General features: G+C 42.6%; 1 protein-coding gene across 3 annotated transcripts in view; it reads left to right on the forward strand.

Annotated features, from left to right (window-relative positions):
• LOC307106290 (nuclear body protein SP140-like protein) overlaps positions 1-19,787 on the forward strand; it is a 54,089-nt gene that overhangs the window by 13,607 nt on the left and 20,695 nt on the right. The window contains exons 2-7 of one of the 3 annotated variants that reach the window (XM_079782648.1): positions 6,115-6,277; positions 8,297-8,465; positions 10,500-10,583; positions 11,869-11,931; positions 13,923-14,072; positions 17,261-17,314. In XM_079782648.1, coding sequence (XP_079638774.1) covers positions 6,115-6,277; positions 8,297-8,465; positions 10,500-10,583; positions 11,869-11,931; positions 13,923-14,072; positions 17,261-17,314 — 683 coding nt within the window. The remainder of the gene's footprint in view (positions 1-6,114; positions 6,278-8,296; positions 8,466-10,499; positions 10,584-11,868; positions 11,932-13,922; positions 14,073-17,260; positions 17,315-19,787) is intronic. The other 2 variants (XM_079782649.1, XM_079782650.1) reach the window with 2 other exon arrangements.

Raw genomic sequence — 19,787 nt, forward strand, 5'->3', positions numbered from 1 at the left:
ATCATAATAATCTGGCCACTCAGTGTAAATTGAGAGTAATACAGTGTTAACAAATTGGAGCTCAATATTGTTATGATATCAATTCTCAGCAAAATTTATCTACAGATTAAAGGAAAACCCAATAAATATCCTTTCTATTCTATTATTGTTACATTTTACGTTGTTCCATAGCTCCCTTAAGCTGTCCTTCTGTTTTTTAATCATATTTTCTTTTTGGTTCTCTGAATGAGTGATATTTTCAACTCTGTCTTCTAACTCACTGATTTGATTCTCAGCTTCCCCTATTCTGCTGTATATTCTTTCTAATGTGTTCTTTATTTGTGTTATGTCATTCTTTATCTCAGACTGCTCTTTTTCAGAGTTACTATATCTTTTTTCATAGTGTTGAGCATTTTTATCATCATTACTCTGAACTCTGTTTCAGATAAACTTCTTATCTCTGCTTCATTTATCTCTTCTTCTGGAGAATTCTCTGGCTCTTTCATTTGGGGGTTGTTTCTTTGTCTCCTCATTTTCGTTGTCTGTTTGGGTTTGTGACTATGTTTTATGTAGATCCTCTACACCTCTCAATCTCCAGAGCAGGACTGTGCTAAAAGCTGTTTCTGACTAATTGGATCAGAAAAACTCAAAGCCTTCAGTGACTGCCTCTGTCTACAGACTAATAGGCTTCTGACTTGAATTGCCCCCAGGCAATCATCCTCAGGTGTAGGGAGAGTTTTTTCAACAGGGTGGGGCAGTTGCTCTTCCTGGAGATTAATTGTTACTTTTAATCTCTTAAGTGGCCTCAGGGCAAGGTGTTTTCCAATTTGGTGTGTCGACTGTCTTCCTCCCAGGCAAGACAAATGTCTGTGGGAAAGATGTCCTCCACTGTGTGAGGGAATGACTCAGCCCAGGCAACTTGTGGTTTCTGCCTTCTAAGCTTTATCCCTCTGAGTCCCAGTCCTGGGTTCTGCCCTCACAGCTCCAGTCCACTTCACCCTCCCTCCCTCTGCCAGAGCACAAAGGGAATTTTTGTGTGTTGGCCCTTCAAGAGGGTGCCTGAATTTTCAGCTGTTACTCCCTGGCAGACAGCACCCCACTGCTTTTCACAGCCAGATGTTATGTGGGTACCCTCCTCAGATTTGGTGCTCTGTGCTGGGGAGCCCATCTTGGGGATTAGATTCCAGAGTTCTCAGTGGCACCCCTCCCCCAATAGCTGAGATATCTCTCCAGGACTTTAATTTCTGACTGTGGGCTCCCAGCCAGCCCTTTCCCACTTCTGCCCCTCCTACCAGTTTCTATGCAATCTCTGCCTTCAGTCCTCAGGTATCAGGGTTCTCTCCTGTGAGTTTTCCGTTCATTATTCAGGAAGCCTTTCTGTATTTCAGTTGTAATTCCAGCTTGTTCTTGGGAGCATGTCTGTGCAGCATCCACCTACTCTGCCACCATTTTTAATATCCCACCAGCCATTTCTATACAGGAGCTTCTCATGTAAGTTACACTTCAGGATAAGCCTTCACTAAGCTGCCTGCTTCCTGCATTAAACTAACTCAACAACTTTATTCTACTAGTAAAGATTTGTAGAAAATCAAAAGATCTAGAAAAGTCAAGACAATATTTTTCCAATTGAATTCAAGAATTCTATTAGCCAATGTACTTTTGGCATAAGGGTAGACAAATAGATTAATGGTACAGAAGAGAAAATACAGATTTATACATGTTAGCTTTTGTATATTTTTTATAAACTTGGGGTAGGCAAATATTTCTTAGATAGCATATTGAAGTTACTAATCACAAAAGGAAAAGAATAGATGGGACTTCACTAAAATTAAAATGAATCCCCATCAAAGACAGATTTATGAAAATGAAAGACAAACCACAAATTGGAAAAAATGTTCACCACACCTATCTATACTAATAAAAGCCTAGGTGGAGTCTCGCCCTCACGTCATAACAAGATGGCTACCCCCATGTCATCACAAGATGGCTGCCCACATGTAATCACAAGATGGCCGCCACCACATTGTCACAAGATGGCCACCACAAGTTGGCCAGCAAAGGAGGGCAGTAGTGGGTGATCAGGCCAGCAAGAGAAGGTAGTTGTGGGGGGACTGGGCCTACAGGGGAAGGCAGTTAGGGGCAACCAGGCTGGCAGGGGAGGGCATTTAGGGGTGACCAGGCCAGCAGGAGAGGGCAGTTGGGGGGAACAAGGCCTTCAGGGGAGAGCAGTTAGGGGTGACCAGGCCGGCAGGGGAGGGCAGTTGGGGTGACTGGGACAGCTGGGGAGGGCAGTTGGGGACAACTGGGCTGGCAGGGGAGGGTAGTTAAGGGTGACCAGGCCTGCAGGGGAGGGCAGTTGGGGTGATCATACTTGTAGGGGAGGGCAGTTGGGGGCAACTGGGCCAACAAAGGAGGACGGTTGGGGGCGATCAGGCTGGCAGGAGAGTGTTTAGGCGGTGATCATGTTGGCAGGCAGAAGTGGTTAGGGGCAATCAGGCAGGAAGACAGGAAAGTGGTTGGGAGCCAGCAGTCCAGCAGTCCTGGATTGTGAGAGGGATGTCCGACTGCCCTGTGGGATCAGGCCTAAACCAGCAGTCAGACATCCCCCAAGGGGTCCCAGATTAGAGAGGGTACAGGCTGGGCTGAGGGGAAAAAAAACCCAGTGCACAAATTTCATGCACTGGGCCTCTAGTTTTAAATAAAATGCTTGTATCTGTAATAAAAACAAACTCCTACACATCCTATCTAATAAAGAGGGAATATGCAAATTGACCATCATGCCATAACAAGATGGTTGCACCCACAGTGGAGGCCAAGTTCCCATAATGAACCTTAACAAGCAATCAGCAGGTACCTAAGGCTGCGTGGCACTGGGCTGGGGCAGGAGACCTGAGGCTGTGCCCCCTACCTGGTGGGGCTGGACAGGGGACCTCAGGCTGTACTCCCCACCCCAGTGCCGGGTCAGGGGACCTCAGGCCATGCCCCCCACCCAGGCACCAGGCTGGGGACCTGAGGCCTCGTCCTCTGCCATGCAGGGCTTGACAGGAGACCTGAGGTTATGCCCCCTATCGGGCAGGGCTTGATTGGGATCTCAAGGCATGCCCCTTGCCCCAGCTTAGGCCAGGGGTCTCAGGCAGTGCCCCCTGCCCTGGCGCTGGGCTGGGGGACCTGAGGCTATGCCCCGCACTTGGCGGGGCTTGACGGAGCTTGACGGAGGACCTCAGGTCATTCCCCATGACCCAGGCCAGGGGACCTCAATGCATGGCCTCTGGCCCAGGCCAGGGGACCCCAGGTGACCTGAGGCGGCACCCCTCACCTGGCAGAGCTTGATAGGGTTGGGTCCAGCCAGGTCTGGATCTAGCCCAATGGGGGTGGGGCTGGCCAGGTCTGGGTCTCGCATGATTTTGAGGCACACGTGGGTGAGTAGGGACTTAATTCTGGTTCCTGTGGCGCACCCCAGTCTCTGACAGGAGGAAGATTTTCATATACATTTTACTAATTTTCTTTCATCTCTGACACTTCTATTATAGAGAAAGGGCAAATAGCAATATTAAAATATTTCCTCTAATTAATTTCCTTTTAATGTGCATGAATTTTGTGCACGAGGTCACTAATCTCTAAATAAAAGACAACACAATAACATAAATGGGCCATAGACCTGAACAAACACTTCACAAAAAAAAGAATATAAATTCCCAATAAGCATATAAAATTGTGTCCAACATCATCAGTAATCAAATAAATATTTAAAAAAACTATATGAGATACCATATCACACATTGGAATAGTTAAGTTAGAAAGGCTATTTCTAATAGACTTTGAAAAACAATTTGACATTTTTGAAACAGTTAAACATGCAATCCAGTAATTTAATTCCTAGTTATTTATCCAAGGGAAACAAAAACATACTACCAAAAGGTTTATACAAGAACAGCAGCTTTGTTTAAATGAGTCCTAAACAGGAATCAATCCAAATGTCCATCAACAGGAAATGACTAAACAGATGGTAGTATACACACTGAACAATAAGAGCCACAAACTTATAATCACCTAACAACATGAATGATGAGCAAAAGAACTCAGACATATAAGTATACAGGATGTATTATTCCATCTATGAAATTCAGTCACCAGCAACAGGAATATATGGGTGGGTGGAGGGACCACAGGAGGTTGGCCAGTCACAGGAGGTTGGCTGTGGGAGCACACTGACGACCAGGGGCTAGCTCCTGCATTGAGCATCTGCCTCCTGGTGGTCAGTGTGCATCATAGCAACTGTCGTAATGGTCACTTAGGCTTTTATACAGTATCTACACTAATAAAAGAGAAATGCCCACCAGCCAATCAGGAGCGAGTATGCAAATTAACCCAACAAAGATGGCGGTAGCCACGGAGCTGGAGTGAGCAGGAGGCTTGGGTTGCCCCCAGCAACAGAGGAAGCCAAGCTTCCTGCCCACCTTGGCTGCCACTCAAGAGGGGTTGGAGAAAAAAGAAAAGGAGGGGCTGGGAACCTGAGTTGCCAGGGGGCGTGGCCAGCCTGAAAACAGCCCTCAGCCCTTTACCCAGGTTGGCCACGCCCCATGGAGTAAGAGTCCCCACTGGGGTCCTGACCAGCCTGCAAACAGCCATAAGCCCCTCACCCAGGCTGGCCAGGCACCCCAGCGGGAACCCCCACCCTGAAGGGGGTGTGGCCAACCTGAAAACAGCCCTCATCCCCTCACCCAGGCTGGCCACGCCCCCCTGCGGGGAATCTCACCCATGGGGGTGTGGCTGGCCTGCAAACCACCACAGGCACCTCGCCCAGGCTGCCCCATGCCCCAAGGGAACCCCCACCCTGATCCGGGACATGCTTCAGGGCAAATAAGCCAGCCCCCACCTGTGCACCAGGCCTCTATCTATACTAATAAAAAAGTAATATGCTAATTAGACTCGGAGACCTTCCGGACGTTCTTCTGGACAAAGCCATGGTGGCTGGGCCGAGGTAGAGGTGGTTAGAGGCCAAGAGGGGAGGGCAGTTATGGGTGATCAGGCCAGGATGGAACGGCAGTTGTGGGTGATCAGGCTGGTGCGGGGGGGCGGGCATTGGGGGTGATCAGGCTGGCAGGAGGGGGGCAGTTGGGGGTGAGCAGACCAGCATGGGGGCAGTTGGGGGTGAGCAGGCTGTCAGTGGGGGTCAGTTGGGGGTGATCAGGACAACGGGAGGGCAGTTTAGAGTGAGCAGGCCAGCAGGGGGGCAGTTGGGGGCAAGCAGGCCAGTGGGGAGGGAGGGTGGGGGCGAGCACACTGGCACAGAAAGCAGTTAGGGGTGATAAGGCTGGTGGGGGGCATTTGGGGTCAAGCAGGCCGGTGGCAGGGGAAGTTGGGGGTGAGCAGGCTGGCAGGCAGAGTGATTAGGGGCAATCAGGCAGGCAGGCAGGTGAGCAGTTAGGAGACAGCAGTCCCGGATTGCGAGAGGGATGTCCGACTTCCGGTTTAGACCCGTTCCCTGTAAACCAGCAGTAGAACATCCTTCGAGGGGTCCTAGATTGGAGAGGGTGTAGTCTGGGCTGAGGGACCCCCCCTGCCCTGCTATGCACGAATTTCATGCACTAAAAAAAAATTTTAGTTTATGCCTTATCATATGATTACTAAACCACATCTTACCATTTATGAACTAGTTTTATAATTCAGGATAGTATTAACTGCTGTAGGACAAGGAGGGAGCACCATGTTTTTATCTTTTTGAGATTTATTTTCTCTTGGTTGTTAATTAAGATACATTTTTAAGCTTACATTCTATTGTTATACCATTGTTTCATATTCCTTTATGGATGATCTGTTTGCTCCATCTTACTTTTGTACAAATTAAAATGTTTTCATAAAAATTCCAGATATGTTTGGGACAAAATAATTTTACAATGGCTGTGATCATGACAGACCAGTATTTTTCAATACTATTATGTCTTTCTAATCCACCATGATTCATTTTTTTTATAGTTTTGTCTATTGCTTCAATTCTATTTGTCCTAATCACTACTCAGGACCACTTAATTTATGTTGGTTCTTCACAGCCAATCTATCCTTCATATACATTTAAAATGTTACAGCATATCAAAACCTTGATGGCCATTTTATCATGGTATTCCTTCTCCCTAGGATGTCTGCAGAAGATGAGAACATAAGAAATAAGCATATCAATGACATTGCACTCACATACTTTAAAAAATATAAGGTGGAGATTTCAGGCGCAATAACAACAACATTTCCTTTCCTTGAACTTATCCGGGACTGTGGATTCATCACCAATGAAATGTATGAAGTAAGTGAGGTTTATTATGTCACAATCTGATAAAACAAACTCAAACTAAGTTATACTTTTTGATATCCTAGAATTAAAACTCAGAGCACAACTGGGCTACTGAGGAGTCACTTATGAGTGGGGACCTTCTCAAGTACTGCTAAGTATTTCTATCAAGTCAAAAGAGAAGTGAAGCAGGCATTACTGGAGATAGTCTTGCTCCTAACTGAAGGATTGGGCTCTGTCATGCCTCCTAGATAGGCTGGATCTGAAGTGGGTGTACATTGCCTTCTAGAAATCCTAATAATAAAAGGCCAAGAGGTGTCACGACTAAAATGATCAAACAACCAGTCGCTATGACACCCACTGTGGCCAGCGAATCAGCCCGATCAGGGGGTGGGGCCAGCGGCCCCTCCCCTCTGTTGGCCTGCCCCTGATCAGACTCTCCCACCCTGATCAAGAGCTGGGCCTGCTGGCCAGCCGTGCCCCCAATCATCGCCCCCACCACGATAGGCCCGCAAACCTCCCCCTGGCCGGCCTGCCCCTGATCGCACACCCCACCTTAATAGAGGGCAGGACTGTCTGGCCAACCTCCTGCATCCCCTGCCCTGGCTGACCATGCCCCAAATGGGCCCCACCATCCTGATTGGCCCACAGCCCCTTCCCCTGGCTGGCTCCACCCCTGATTGCCCCTACACCCCAATAAGGGGCAGGGCCAGTGGGCCAACCACCCATAACCCCTCCCCCAGGCCCACTGGCCCCTGATCGGCACCCCCCCACCCATCCCATTCGGGGGTGGGGCCAGCAAGTCCACCACCCACAGCCCCTCCCAATGTTTGGCCCCACCCTCAATTGGCCCCCAAACCCCAATTGGGGGCAGAGCCCGCCAGCCAATCACCAATGGCCTCTTCCCCCAACTGGCCTTGCCTTGATTTAGGGCCCTGATTGGGGGCCCTGATTGGGCCCCAATCTGGGTGGGCCAGCTGGCCAACCTCCAGCCATCTCCTACCAACAGGACCAGCCCTGATCCGCCCTGATTGGGGCCAGGCCGGCCATACCCCACCAGTGCACAAATTCGTGCACTGGGCCTCTAGTTATATATAAAATATAGTATAAACTCAGAATTAAACATAATTTTAATGAATGGGTGAATAAGTTGAATGACTTCATTTAATGAAATAATCATTGACATAACATTTCATTTCAATAAGCATCAATTTAAATACTTAGAACTGAGAACATTAAAATTCACAGAGAATTAATGTCTTGTTAGGACAAATTTGAAAGTAGATGCTTGCTATTCTTTCAACAACAGTTTTCAGTTTCCTTTCTATTTTTCCCCTTTTCTTTTGGTATTTCTGGAGTCTTAGAATTTAGGTTAATTTTAGCAAAAGAGGTAGGTGGAGATATAGAGATGCACATCTTCACTTTCCCTGTGCATAGGCTTTCTTTATGGCAAAGTTCACAGGAGCTTCTAGGCCAAGTCAGTCCTTGGGAAGGGACAAGTGTTGTCCAGTCAATAGAACAGCAGCTCACACCCACTAAGTCTATTCCTATAACATTTAGCCAGGCTCTGAAAGGGCTACATATTACTTCATTTGAAACCATTTTGTTCTTCCTAATGGCTCCTTATTCCATCTCATGTAAACGAGGGTGAGGAGCTCAGATTCACAAGTGGGTGCTTTCTAGGAGGAAGGATTTAGTTGTTCCACTTAGTAGCCACACAAATATAGAGACACTAGAGGCCCGATGCATGAAGATTTGTGCACAAATAGGCCTTCCTTCCCCTGGCTGCTGGCACCACCTTCACTCTGGCCTGGAACTGTCTTTCTGCCTTTGCTCAGGCCAGAGCCACCTCCCGCTTCTCACTTTGTTGCATCAATTTGCATATTCCGTCTTTATTAGATAGGATTCTAAAATTGTATGTGAGAAGATACCTATTTTGGGAAATTATTATGCATTAACAATAAAATCGCTTTCTAGGGATCTTCTGTAACTTGGAAGTCTGTATTTATATTTTCCCCATTTTCTATTCTTAAGAAATCTCAAGAATCTTTTAAAAAACGGTTTTCTGTACATGAAGTCATATATGATGTTCTCAGTGAACTGGAGAAGAAATTTGACATGTCCGTTCTGCGAGCACTGTTCAGCAAGGTCATCATGAATAAATACACTGATTTATATCGCATTTATAAAATATTCAACAAAGGTAATTATGTTTATTATCTACATTTTGATGTCCAGAGCAATTTATTCCCACAGGTATATATTGACTGTTTACCATGCGCCACAGACATTCTGGGCAGTGGGGATGTAGCAGTTAAGAAAAGAGACAAATCATGAGTTTATCAAAGCTTATGATATAATGGCTAGAGTACAGACACCCACCTGCAGGTCTGCTTAACTAGGCATTTAGAGTCACAAGACTACCAGAGCCATAGGGACATCATATTTACTTACAAGGACAAATGAGAGGAAACCCCAAATTCCAAAAGGATGGCATTAGTTGTTCCTCTTCTATGGAACCCTTTGCAGGGATCCATATAGCAGTCCACCAAGTTGACTACAACCCTCCTCAATTATTGGCATAGCTATGGGTGTGGGATCCACCCTGATGTAGCTACACCATACTCAGGGGAGTCAATTTCTTGTGTATTAACTCTGTAGTCATAACTTTCAGAGACCACACAAGGGATAGTTGAGGTACAAGAGTTACCACACTGAAAGAAGGCAAAAAGTGGCTTATAGTTCACATCTTAGGCCACTTGAAATTTACCCACCTTCAGTCACTGTCATTTTTAACTCTAAGCTCAGTGTTGGCCTACTAACATAGAAGAAAGGCCACCTTCATCAAGTTTCCAGAGTAGTGAGCAAGAAAATTAACTCAAGTTGAAATTTGCTCTTGAAGAAGTTGAAACGTTTTTATTAACTCATTCTCCACAACAGGTGTGATCAACAATCAAATAATCACAACACCAATTGCTCTGCCAGAGATATTTTTTAGTAATATACAATACTATTGGTTTGATTTTCTACTTTCTCCCTGAGAGGCATAATTTTATATTTTTTAAATAGGTTCTCAGTAAAGAAAGTGTCCTCCAATAACTTTTACCTTGCCTAGAAAGTTTTTTTATTCTATATACTTTTGGTTTCAAAAAGGTCTCCAAATAATTCTGGAGAATTTAAAAGAAAAATTACATGCACTGAGGAATTCAGATACTCCAGGAGCGTTAAAGGGTCCTGTGTCTGCAGAACAAGGACAAATCAGATTAATCTCAGAGTGAGAAGCAGATTGTGTGAGTTTATTCAAAGGGGACAAGTATAAAAAAAGGATTTGGGGAGGTCTGGCTTCTAAAATTAAGTAATTTAATGTTATATTACCACACAGTAAAGAGATAGTACAGGTTTATAAATACAGGTTTATTGACCCAGGAGGTACCCTTGCTATCACCCCTGAGTTATATGCACTCTCTGCTTCCCTCAGTCTCCTCCCAGACTCCTTGTAGAAACCTACACCAAGTATTCCTTCATATGTTAGCTCAGTAACCTACATGCAGGGGCCCTGGGCTGGTACTGTGTTCTCCCTTCTTTGGCAGCCTTCGAAGATCTTGGTCTAGGCATCTTGGGTCCTTCGTCATTGCCACAATATTCATGTCCTGCTTGCAGCTTCAGAGAGTATTCCTCTTTGTCCTGGGATCTGGGTACCCCTGGGAAGTCTGTCCAGGTGTTCCCATGTTCTCTGACTTGTCTATTTGGGGAGCAGTTATCCTCCCTGACTCAGTTAAGCCAAAAATTTCTCTTGTCCAGCCTCATTTTTAAAGATTTGAAATTTTACCCTCTTTTATTCACGTAAATCTCTATAGGATCTTTGTTTTCCTCCCAAGGAAATCCCTCTGTTTTTCCTTATAGTTAGAACAGTTCAGCAAACTATTTTTTATTTTGATATATGCTTTTCTGGCCAGCTGAAAATTTTCACATGAGTAACAAGCTCACGATGCTGCCACACCTCCTTTATCTTGAAATTCAAGTGGCTCCTTTCTATGTGGGAAGTATAAGAGCTTCTTTATTGGTTGTTCTTTTTTTTTTTTTTTTACCTAGGAATGAAGGGGGAACATTACCAATAGGATTGGGACCCACTGAGCACTGAGTGATCCAAGGAGTGGAAATTCCTAAACATGTAATTTCAGATGGCTCCCACTCCATGAAGATCTCTAATTGTCTTCTTCTCTTGTCCTCTCTTCAGAGATACCAGACATAAAACCCTTCCTAGAAAGTGATGGAGAAGAAAATGAGGAGAGGCCTAATTACCAACGAAGCCTGGAACAAGGTGATTGCAAACAGATAAAAACTTATTCTCTTCTGCTAAGAGGAAAGGAGAATGGACGTTTGGGAATCAGGGAAGACCTGTTCAAGAGCATGGAGAAGGCAGGAAGGGCTGTTTGTATGAAAATCTGACCAGGGGCTGATCCTGGAGGAGAAGCTATGACAAGAGACCATTGGCCCAATAACCAGACAGAGGAACAGGAACCCAGTGTATCAGGAGACCAAATTTAAAGATAATGCTAACTTGACAGTAATTGTGATTTAGAGAGACCCTGCAGAAGAAGATGAGTGTGACACTGTGAAGGGCTAGGAACTATGGGCTCAAGGTCAACATAACTGAGGAGATCCTGGGTGATAAGGAAGGGACTGAGTTAAACGTGGGGGATGATATTCAAGAGCAGGAATATTCAAGGAGATGGGCAGTCATATAGGGAAGGGAGGGAGGAAGTGGTAAAATGTGCAGGAGAAGATGTGAGTATTTTGAGAGAGAGAAGGAGGGAAAATGAAAGTCAGAAGAAAGGGTTAAATTACACAGTAACAACAACCACATTACTAAGAGCTCACTTATAGACCATTTACTCTGGCAACTATGGGCTTAGTGTTCACAGCTGCCCTTGGGGGGAAGTATCACTCTCTGTCCATTTGCAGAAAAGGAGACTGAAATCTCGAGAGACCGTGTATGTAGTTGGCCTTGGGTCAAATGATCAAGATGAATCTAGTCATTCTGAATCCAGAGCCTGTGTGCTTAACCCTATAGACACCCAGATATTCTCATGGAAAAGATAAAAACATGAGTCAAAGAAGGGAAACACGTGCAGAGAGAAAGATACAGAAAGAAGAATACCAGGAGCTGGAGGAAACATAAGAGAAGGAGACACTGAATCTTATAAAAAGGCCAACAAGACAGAGAAACAGACATGCATAGGGAGGGTCTGGTGTGAAGGGGAATAGGAGAAGGAGACATGATTTTGCAGGGAGCAAGGTGAATCCACCAGTCAGGGCAATCCCTGACAACAAAAACAAGTTCCCTATGGCCATGGGTGACAAGAAAAGCCATTTCTAGTTACTGAGTGGCTCATGAATGATCTCCGTGAGATGGCCTGACTGGTGAGAGAGGGCAGCTAATGGCAAGAGTTGGGTGGGATCCTCCAGATCTAAATGGGCTCTGTATTGATGCCTGGGGGAGGGGATCTTGAACTCCTAATTTATAAAGATTAAATTAGATTAGGGGATAATGGCACAGCCCATACTTCAATTTTTTTAAATAAATCTCCCATTTCTTCCCCCAGGAACTGGTGGTAATTCATATCAAAGACCGATGTGGTTAGGCCCAGATGCCTGTAATTACAATGGTTTGTATGGTGGGAGGTTTGATTCCTTTTAGCACTAATTTCCCAGAATAGTCAGTCTTTGCATTGGCAATTTCTCCAAGGATTTATAGATAACGGAGTCTTTATTTTCCTGGTTGCCTGAAAGGGTCGCTTCTTTCATACTCTTGAAATGCACTGGCTTCCAGCTCCTGGGCCTGGACATAATGCCCATGCACCTGGCTTCACAATGTTCTGCCTCTGTCTTGCATGAATCTTCCTGCAGCCTTGCTTTGATATCATGTCAGCGGTGGCCAGCACTTAAGCAAGGGTGTTGGGCTAATGGTCTCTTACCTGTTGGGTCCCTCACACAGGACCATGGATGCCATGTGCCTCCCGAGCCAACCCTCTCCCATCATTTTTGGGGCAGCAGGCCTGGAGATGCTCTAACAACACTATAGAAGTCATTATTATATAGCTTGCACTGGAGTGTATTATTTAAGAAAGGATGTTCTAAATTAGTAATGCATTTTCATAAAAGAAAATATCTTTCAGAATGATTTTGAAAGCACCATTATACTTTCATCAAATCACATTTAGTAAAAAAATAATAATAAGTTAGTATTTAAGAATATAAAATATCCAATATGCATCAATCTTTATACTTAGCAGTTCATCTACCAGGGCAGCTGGTTGAAATAGGAAGAGTGAGAGGAGGAACAGTGATGAGTAATGAATAGAGAAAAGATTCAGAGTGTGTTTGTGTGTGCAGGGTGTGTGGGGGCGTGGAGGGAGAGGAAGAAATGATGTTATAACCCAAACTAGAGGCCCAGTGCATGGATTTGTGCACTAGGAGCAGGGGCGGGGGGGGGGGGCGTCCCTCAGCCAGTCCTGCACCCTCTGGCAGTCTGGGACCACTCGGGAGATGGAGATCGGACCTAAGCCAGCAGTCAGACATCCCTCTCGCAGTCCAGGACCACTCACTCTTTACCACCAGCCTGCAGCAGACCCGCAACTGGTGAACCTGGCTCCTGGCTGAATGGTGCTCCCCCTGTGGGAGTGCACTGACCACCAGCAGGCAGCTCCTACATTGAATGTCTGCCCCTGGTGGTCAGTGCAAGTCATAGCAACTGGTCATTCTGCCATTCGGTCAATTTGCCTATTAGGGTTTTATTATATAGGATAATTCACAATAAACCAATAATAAATGTGTTGAAAAGTCTGACTCAGCTGACCAGCACAGGCAAGGGAAAAGCTATGCCTCATGCCCCTTCCCCAAGAGGATGCTCCAAGGAACGGTGGATGTGGCACAAAACATGCATCAGGGTCTATGTTAAAATTGTGGGAATTAATATTTAAATCATCTTCACATAAAATACTTTGCTTAGAAAAATAGCACTAAATGAAAAATCTAAACTGCACTGAAAAAATATGTATCTATTCATATACTAATGAGGTTGGTGGGAATATAGTAAGATGAGTAGATGAAATAAAAAATGAACAGAGGAGACTCACCATGGAGAAGGGGTACATTGGTCCTGGATGGTTTATTCAGGGATTTATTCCTTATGGGTTCCTGCTCTGCCCTCTATCTCTGGCCACAAGCCCCTGCAGACTTTCTTGCCAGCTCCCTTATTACTGCTTACTGCTAAGCTCCTAACCTGGGTGACACCAACAAGAGAGTGGAGAGGGGGAGCAAGAGAGAAGCATGGTATTCCCCATCACTGTCTTGAGCAGCAATTCTTGCAATAGCTAGATCTCCCATAACTCTACATCCTACCAAGCAGGCTGGCCATGGTCCAGCTTCTACCTCCCCAGTGACTTGGCACATGAGCTCATTCTTGGTCTCTCCCTCCCATACTTTCCTGTTGACTGTTCTTCTATTTGGAGTTGTCAGCTCTTCCACCAGCTGCATAACTAATCTCCTTGATTAAATTCCTTCTGCCTCAACAGCGTAGAAAGCTTTGTATTTTCCTGTTAGACCCTGATTGATGCAAGGGGCAAATAAAATATCTATGAATCAAAACCTGGTCTAGGTACAGCCCTACCTGAACATGGACTCTCAGAGCACTGCTGTGAAACACAACAGATAAATGTGAATGAAGCAGGTACAACCACTGACAACAATAATGCACTAGAAAGTCGACAAGGAAGTGAACAATGTACCCAAAAGTCTGAGCAGGAAGGTAAGATTGAGTGCCTGGGTTTGATGAGTGGTGAAGGGGAACTGCAAGGTGGAGGGATTGGTGTGTAAAAAGTCACTAGGGCAGAACTTTGATAATGATGGGAATGATTAAATGGAGAAACTGAAAAAAAAATGACTAGAAGAGGCATTCATAGGTCACAGACAATATTAAGAAACAGAATAAGGGAAAGTAGGAAACTTAAAGGGAATGAATGAACTGAAAAATTAGGTGGAACCAAAAGGCCATGTCTTAGGGGAGGCAGGGAGAACTTGGGACATAAGAAAGGAGGAGCTCACTCTCCTGCCCTACACACAACTGAGAAACCATAATAAGCACTAGTATAAAGTAATAACCACCTTTTATATCTTGCCATATGTTCTTGGAGGTTGAGGTAGAAGTTCTTTCTGAAAGATAAAAAGATCTGTAGGAAGAAGAGTGGTTTTCCCTTTTCTTAGGAGCCTTAGGCCACATTTGAGCAATAAGAGCATCAGAACAGAGGAAGGCTTTCCTGTCATGTTTCTTTAAGGGAAAACATCTGTAGTCCCTTGAGGTTTCTCAGATGAAGTCTCAAAGGCCTTAGTGATCATTTTAAAAATGTTGAGCAACCACTATTAGAGTGACATCTTTTTAACACTGAGCCACAGGCAGTCACATGAAAATATTAAATAACTATGTGGTATCAGTGGGCATTCTATGTAATTATTTTGCTTATACCTAGATTTTATCTAGTTTAATTTTTATTTTATCAGAAATGTTTTATCCAAGTATAATAGGAGGTATTAGCAATAGAGCAAATCCCACCTTGTTCAGGAAAGATTTGGTCAAGAGCAATTCTGTTGTCTAATGTAACGCATGCAGGGCAATTTAAACATTTTTCTGGTTTTCTGTCATTGGGGTGGTCATTGCAATTCCTACCCAATGGGAAAAAGTATTCTTTCAAATCTTTATTTGGTCTGATCTCACTAGGCATTCAACATCCTTGACTATATGTGTAACCAGTTTTATGTTTTGACCTATGAAGTAGGTTTAAAGATGATGCCCAATGTTATCTTTCCAGTCAGAAATTAAGGATAAAAGGAAACATTAACTGTTATTGTGAGTGCTTGGCCTCTTATATTATTTGTGAGGTAAGAAGGAACTAAATAAGGAAAAAAGGAAATATGAGTGTGTAAACTATACAGACCTGGCCCAGAATATTGGGTTAGTTGTCCACAATAGATGTCATCTGCTTTACTTTCTAGTAATGTTAAATTTAATTCTTCTGTTGGTTCAATAGTCCAGGTAAGTACTGAACTGTTGAAATGAATCTTTTTTTTAAATGAATATTTTTGAAGTTGAAGCATCTTTGTAGGAAATATTTTTTAAAAATATTTTTATTGATTCTAAAGAGAAATAAAGGAGAGATAGAAGCATCAATGATGAGAGAGAGTCATTGATCAGCTGCCTGCTGCATGCCCCACACTGGAGATCAAGCCCACAACCCAGGCATGTGCCCCAGCCAGGAATCGACCTCCTGGTTTATAGGTCTACTCTTAACCACTGAGCCAAGCTGACTGGGCTGTAGGAAACATTTTTGTAAAATTATCAGAATCAAAGAATAACTGTCTGTACATGACATTTAGAAATACCTGGAAATAAGAAGTGTTTCTGCATCATTTGTTCATCATAAGGTGTGCCAAGAGGCCAAGAGGCAGGAACTGAAAGTAGCCAAGCATCTGACATAATGGGTAAAGCTAACCAAGGTCTTAGGGTGGAGGTGATTTAGCAGGTACCATAGATGATTGGTATGTCAGTGATGGGTGATCAAGAATCAAGAATATCAGGCAGCTCACCAGCTGGGAGTGGGTCAGTTATGAAGGTGAGAGTCACAGGACTGGGACAACAGAATGTCAGAAGTCTGAAATGAGAGCTCCGTTTTCTGTTGCACTTGACTCTGAGCACACTGACAAAAAAATGAGTCCAGTTCATGGCAGAATCCCATTCTTTTTGCTTGGCCTGATTCTTTTGGGACTAGCAGGAAAGCAAGATATCATTATAAAGTCATGATTAACATAACCCTGTTGATTGTCACGGAAGATGTAGTAGAAATACACTCCTAAAATGGAAGTATCTAGCTTACTACATCACTGAATTAATCATTAATAATAATCAGTGTAATAATAAAAATTAATAAAGTCTTGATTTTGTACAGTGATATCCATCCCTAACACACCCATATTCTGTGGAACCCATGAAAGCCAAGTATTCTTTGCTTCTCAGTAATACTGTCATTTTGTCACAATCATAGCAAAGCCTCAAAAGACAACTGATTCTACCACTGAACTGTTAGGAAAAACATCAAATCAACTATTCTAAACCCAGCACATTTTTAAAAAATATTATTTTTACTGATTTCAGAAAGGAAGGGAGAGAGAGATAGAAGCATCAATAATGAGAGAGAATCATAGATTGGCTGCCTCCTGCACGTCCCTTACTGGGGCTCAGCCTGCAACCCAGGCATGCAACCTGACCTACAATTGAAGTATTACCTATGTCAACACTCAAACATTAAGCCACACCAGCCAGGCAACCCAGCACATACTTTTTATGTGTGTCTGTGCTCTAGCATGTCACAGGTTTATACAGTGATGTCATACAAACTTTTGCACAAACCTCCTCATAAATACCTTAAGGATATGAGACCTGGTCCTACCTCTGAGTACAAAGGTGTTTAAGAGTATTTTTCAAAATGTTATTGAGAAATAAAGGAAGACCCAGGACCAATTCTGAAGACCTACTTCTCAATGTAGTAGGTTTGTGGTTACTTTAGAAGAAAGAAACAATTAATCAAACACCTTTATAAACTCAAGACTTCTGCAGTATGAACCATCCTAAAATTTGTAACTTTTTTTTTAATCCTCACTGGAGGATATTTCTTCCATTGATCTTTAGAGAGAGTGAAAGGTAATGGGCCGGGGGTGGGGGGGTGGGGAGGGGAAGACAGAAAAAAAAATTACCGTCAACTAGTTGCCTCCCCACTTACCCCAACTGGGGTCCGGGATGGAACCTGCAACTGAGGTACATGCTCTTGACCGGGAATTGAACCAGTGATCCTTTGGTCAGGGGATGATGCCTTAACCATGGCAAGGGCAAATTTGTAAATTTTATTTAATCATTTCCATTTTCTCATCACCACCTCTTTGTTATAGGTACTGTGGATTTTGGAAACAACTCCATTTCAGGAAAAACCAAGAAGAGAAGAAGTAAGAATAAGATTTTATTTGCTTTTGATGTGAGAAATAATTTTATAATGCCAGTATTTCATTATCTTTATTGTTATTTACAATATTGTGGTAGTAGAACAATGGCTCCTCAAAGATGTCCATGTCTTAATTCCTGAAACCTGTAATCTGTTCTCTTACATGGCAAGTGGACTTTGCAGATTTAATTAAACTGGGACTTAAAATTGGGGGAGATTATCCTGGATTACCAGGGTGGCTCAAATATATTTTCCTAGTCCTTAAAAAAATGGAGAATCTTTCTTTGGTGTGGAGAGAGGAAGAAGAAGAGTCAGAGAGACACAATATTGTGGCTCTGAAGATGAAGGAAGGGTCCTAGCTGGTTTAGCCCAGTGGATAGAGCGTCAGCCTGCAGATTAAGGGCCCAGTTCAATTCCAGTCAAAGGCACATGCCCAGGTTGTGGGCTTGATCCCCAGTGAGGGGCGTGCAAGAGGCATCCAATCAATGACTCTGTCTCATCATTGGTGTTTCTATCTCTCTCACCCTCTCCCTTCCTCTCTGAAATCAATAAAAGATTTGTTTTAAGGTGGAGGAAGGGAATAGGGAATGTGGGTGATCTTAAGAATCTGTAATTCACACAGCATTCACCTCCTTGTGTATGATGTGAGATAGTAATTATAAGAATTACCTCAACACTTTTTTTTTCATGAATTGAAATGCCCTTTCATGTGACTTTCCCTGTACACATGGACCTGTGAATAGAATTCTACTCTGAAAAACTAGTCTGTTTATAATTCAGTACAAAATTGGCTTAATTACAAAGGTTTAAAGTAAAATTTGCTTTTCCTACCCACTATAGTTTCTGTTGCAAAAAAAAAAAAAAGATACATTGAGGAGAAATAGAAAAGACAAAGATTTCAGAAGTTCAGTGATGTTGAACATCTGTGTTTAGAATCTAATCAAGATTTTCTCCTAAAACATCCTAATTCCTTTGGGAATTTGAAAATACAATGAATTTAAAGATTATTTTGGGTACAATTAAAACATTTTTAAAGGAGAATGACCTATGCATTTATTCGTCACCTTTTTTTGTTCTTCAACAAAATTTTATAGTTTTCTTTCTATAGATTGTGCATGTTTTTAATTTTCCTGTCAGATTTGCTGAGATATAATTTATATGCAATAGATTTCATCACTTTAAAGGTTTAATTGAATGTTTTAACACATGTGGATAGTTATGTAAACCAACATGATCATGACATAGAACATTTCCATCATCCACAAATATCCACTGTGTCCCTCTTTGCACCCCCTGATCTTGAAATAGTGGATCTGTTTTTATCACTGTGTTTTTCTCCCTGGAATTTCATATACATGAATTTATACAATATACAATATATTTATGTCTGTTCTTTTTTCACTAAGCATAATGCTGTTGAGACATATTGATATTACTGTGGGTATCAGCAGTTACTCCATTTCTATTGCTGAGAAGTATCCCTTGTATGAATGAGAGGTTGATTTATCTATTCATCTGTTCATAGGCATTGAGCTATTTCCAGTTTGAAAAAAAATGATGAGGAGCATGTTCATACAAATATTTGGGTGGACATATTTTTAATTGTTAAGTTTTCTTGGATAAATACCTAAAAGAAGTATTACTAAGTCATATTAATTGAACATAAGTGCATGTTTGATGCTTTGTGAATCTGTCAAAGTATTTTTCAAAGTGGTTATACCCTTTCATATATCCACTAGAAATGTTTGAAAGTTCCAGTTTCTCTGCATACTCACCAGTACTAAGTATTGTTAGTTTTGTTTTTTTTAATTGTAGCTATTCTTAGCAGGCATATAATGATTTTTCTTGTAATTCTAATCTGCATTTCCCTAATAATTAATGGTACTGAGCATCTTTTTATTTGCCATTATCCACAGATCCCATTTGGTGAAGTATCTATTGAAATTGTTTACCCTTATTTAAGTGAGCTATCTCTTTTTTTTTTTTTAGGTGAAAGAGTTATTTATATGTCCTGGATTCAAATCCTTTGTTGGTTATGTCTTATAGTTTGAAAAAGCTGACCTTTTCATTTTCTTGGCACTATCTTTGGAAGAACAAAAATTTTAATGTTTGATGAAGTCTAATTTAACATTTTTTTTTTCCTTTTATAACCTGTGATTTTGGGTTCTATTTAAGAAATCTTTACCTAATTTGAGATCCTGTTTTCATCAAGAAGTTTTATGGTTTAGTGTTTACATTCAGCTCTATGATCCAGTTTAAGTTAATTTTTGCATATGATGTTAGCTAAGAACTTTTTTTTTTTCTGGCATAAGGATATTCTATTGTGCCTGCAGCATTTTTTTGAGAAGACTGTCCTTTCTACATTGAATTAGTTTGCTTTCACATCCATTTGAAAATGAATTAGCCCTATGACTTTGAGTGTATTTCTGAAATTCTTTTTCTGTTCCATTTACCTATAAGACTACTATTATGTCAGG

The sequence above is a fragment of the Cnephaeus nilssonii genome (assembly GCF_951640355.1).
Source record: "Cnephaeus nilssonii genome assembly, chromosome: 10".
In the NCBI taxonomy this organism is placed as follows: domain Eukaryota; kingdom Metazoa; phylum Chordata; class Mammalia; order Chiroptera; family Vespertilionidae; genus Cnephaeus; species Cnephaeus nilssonii.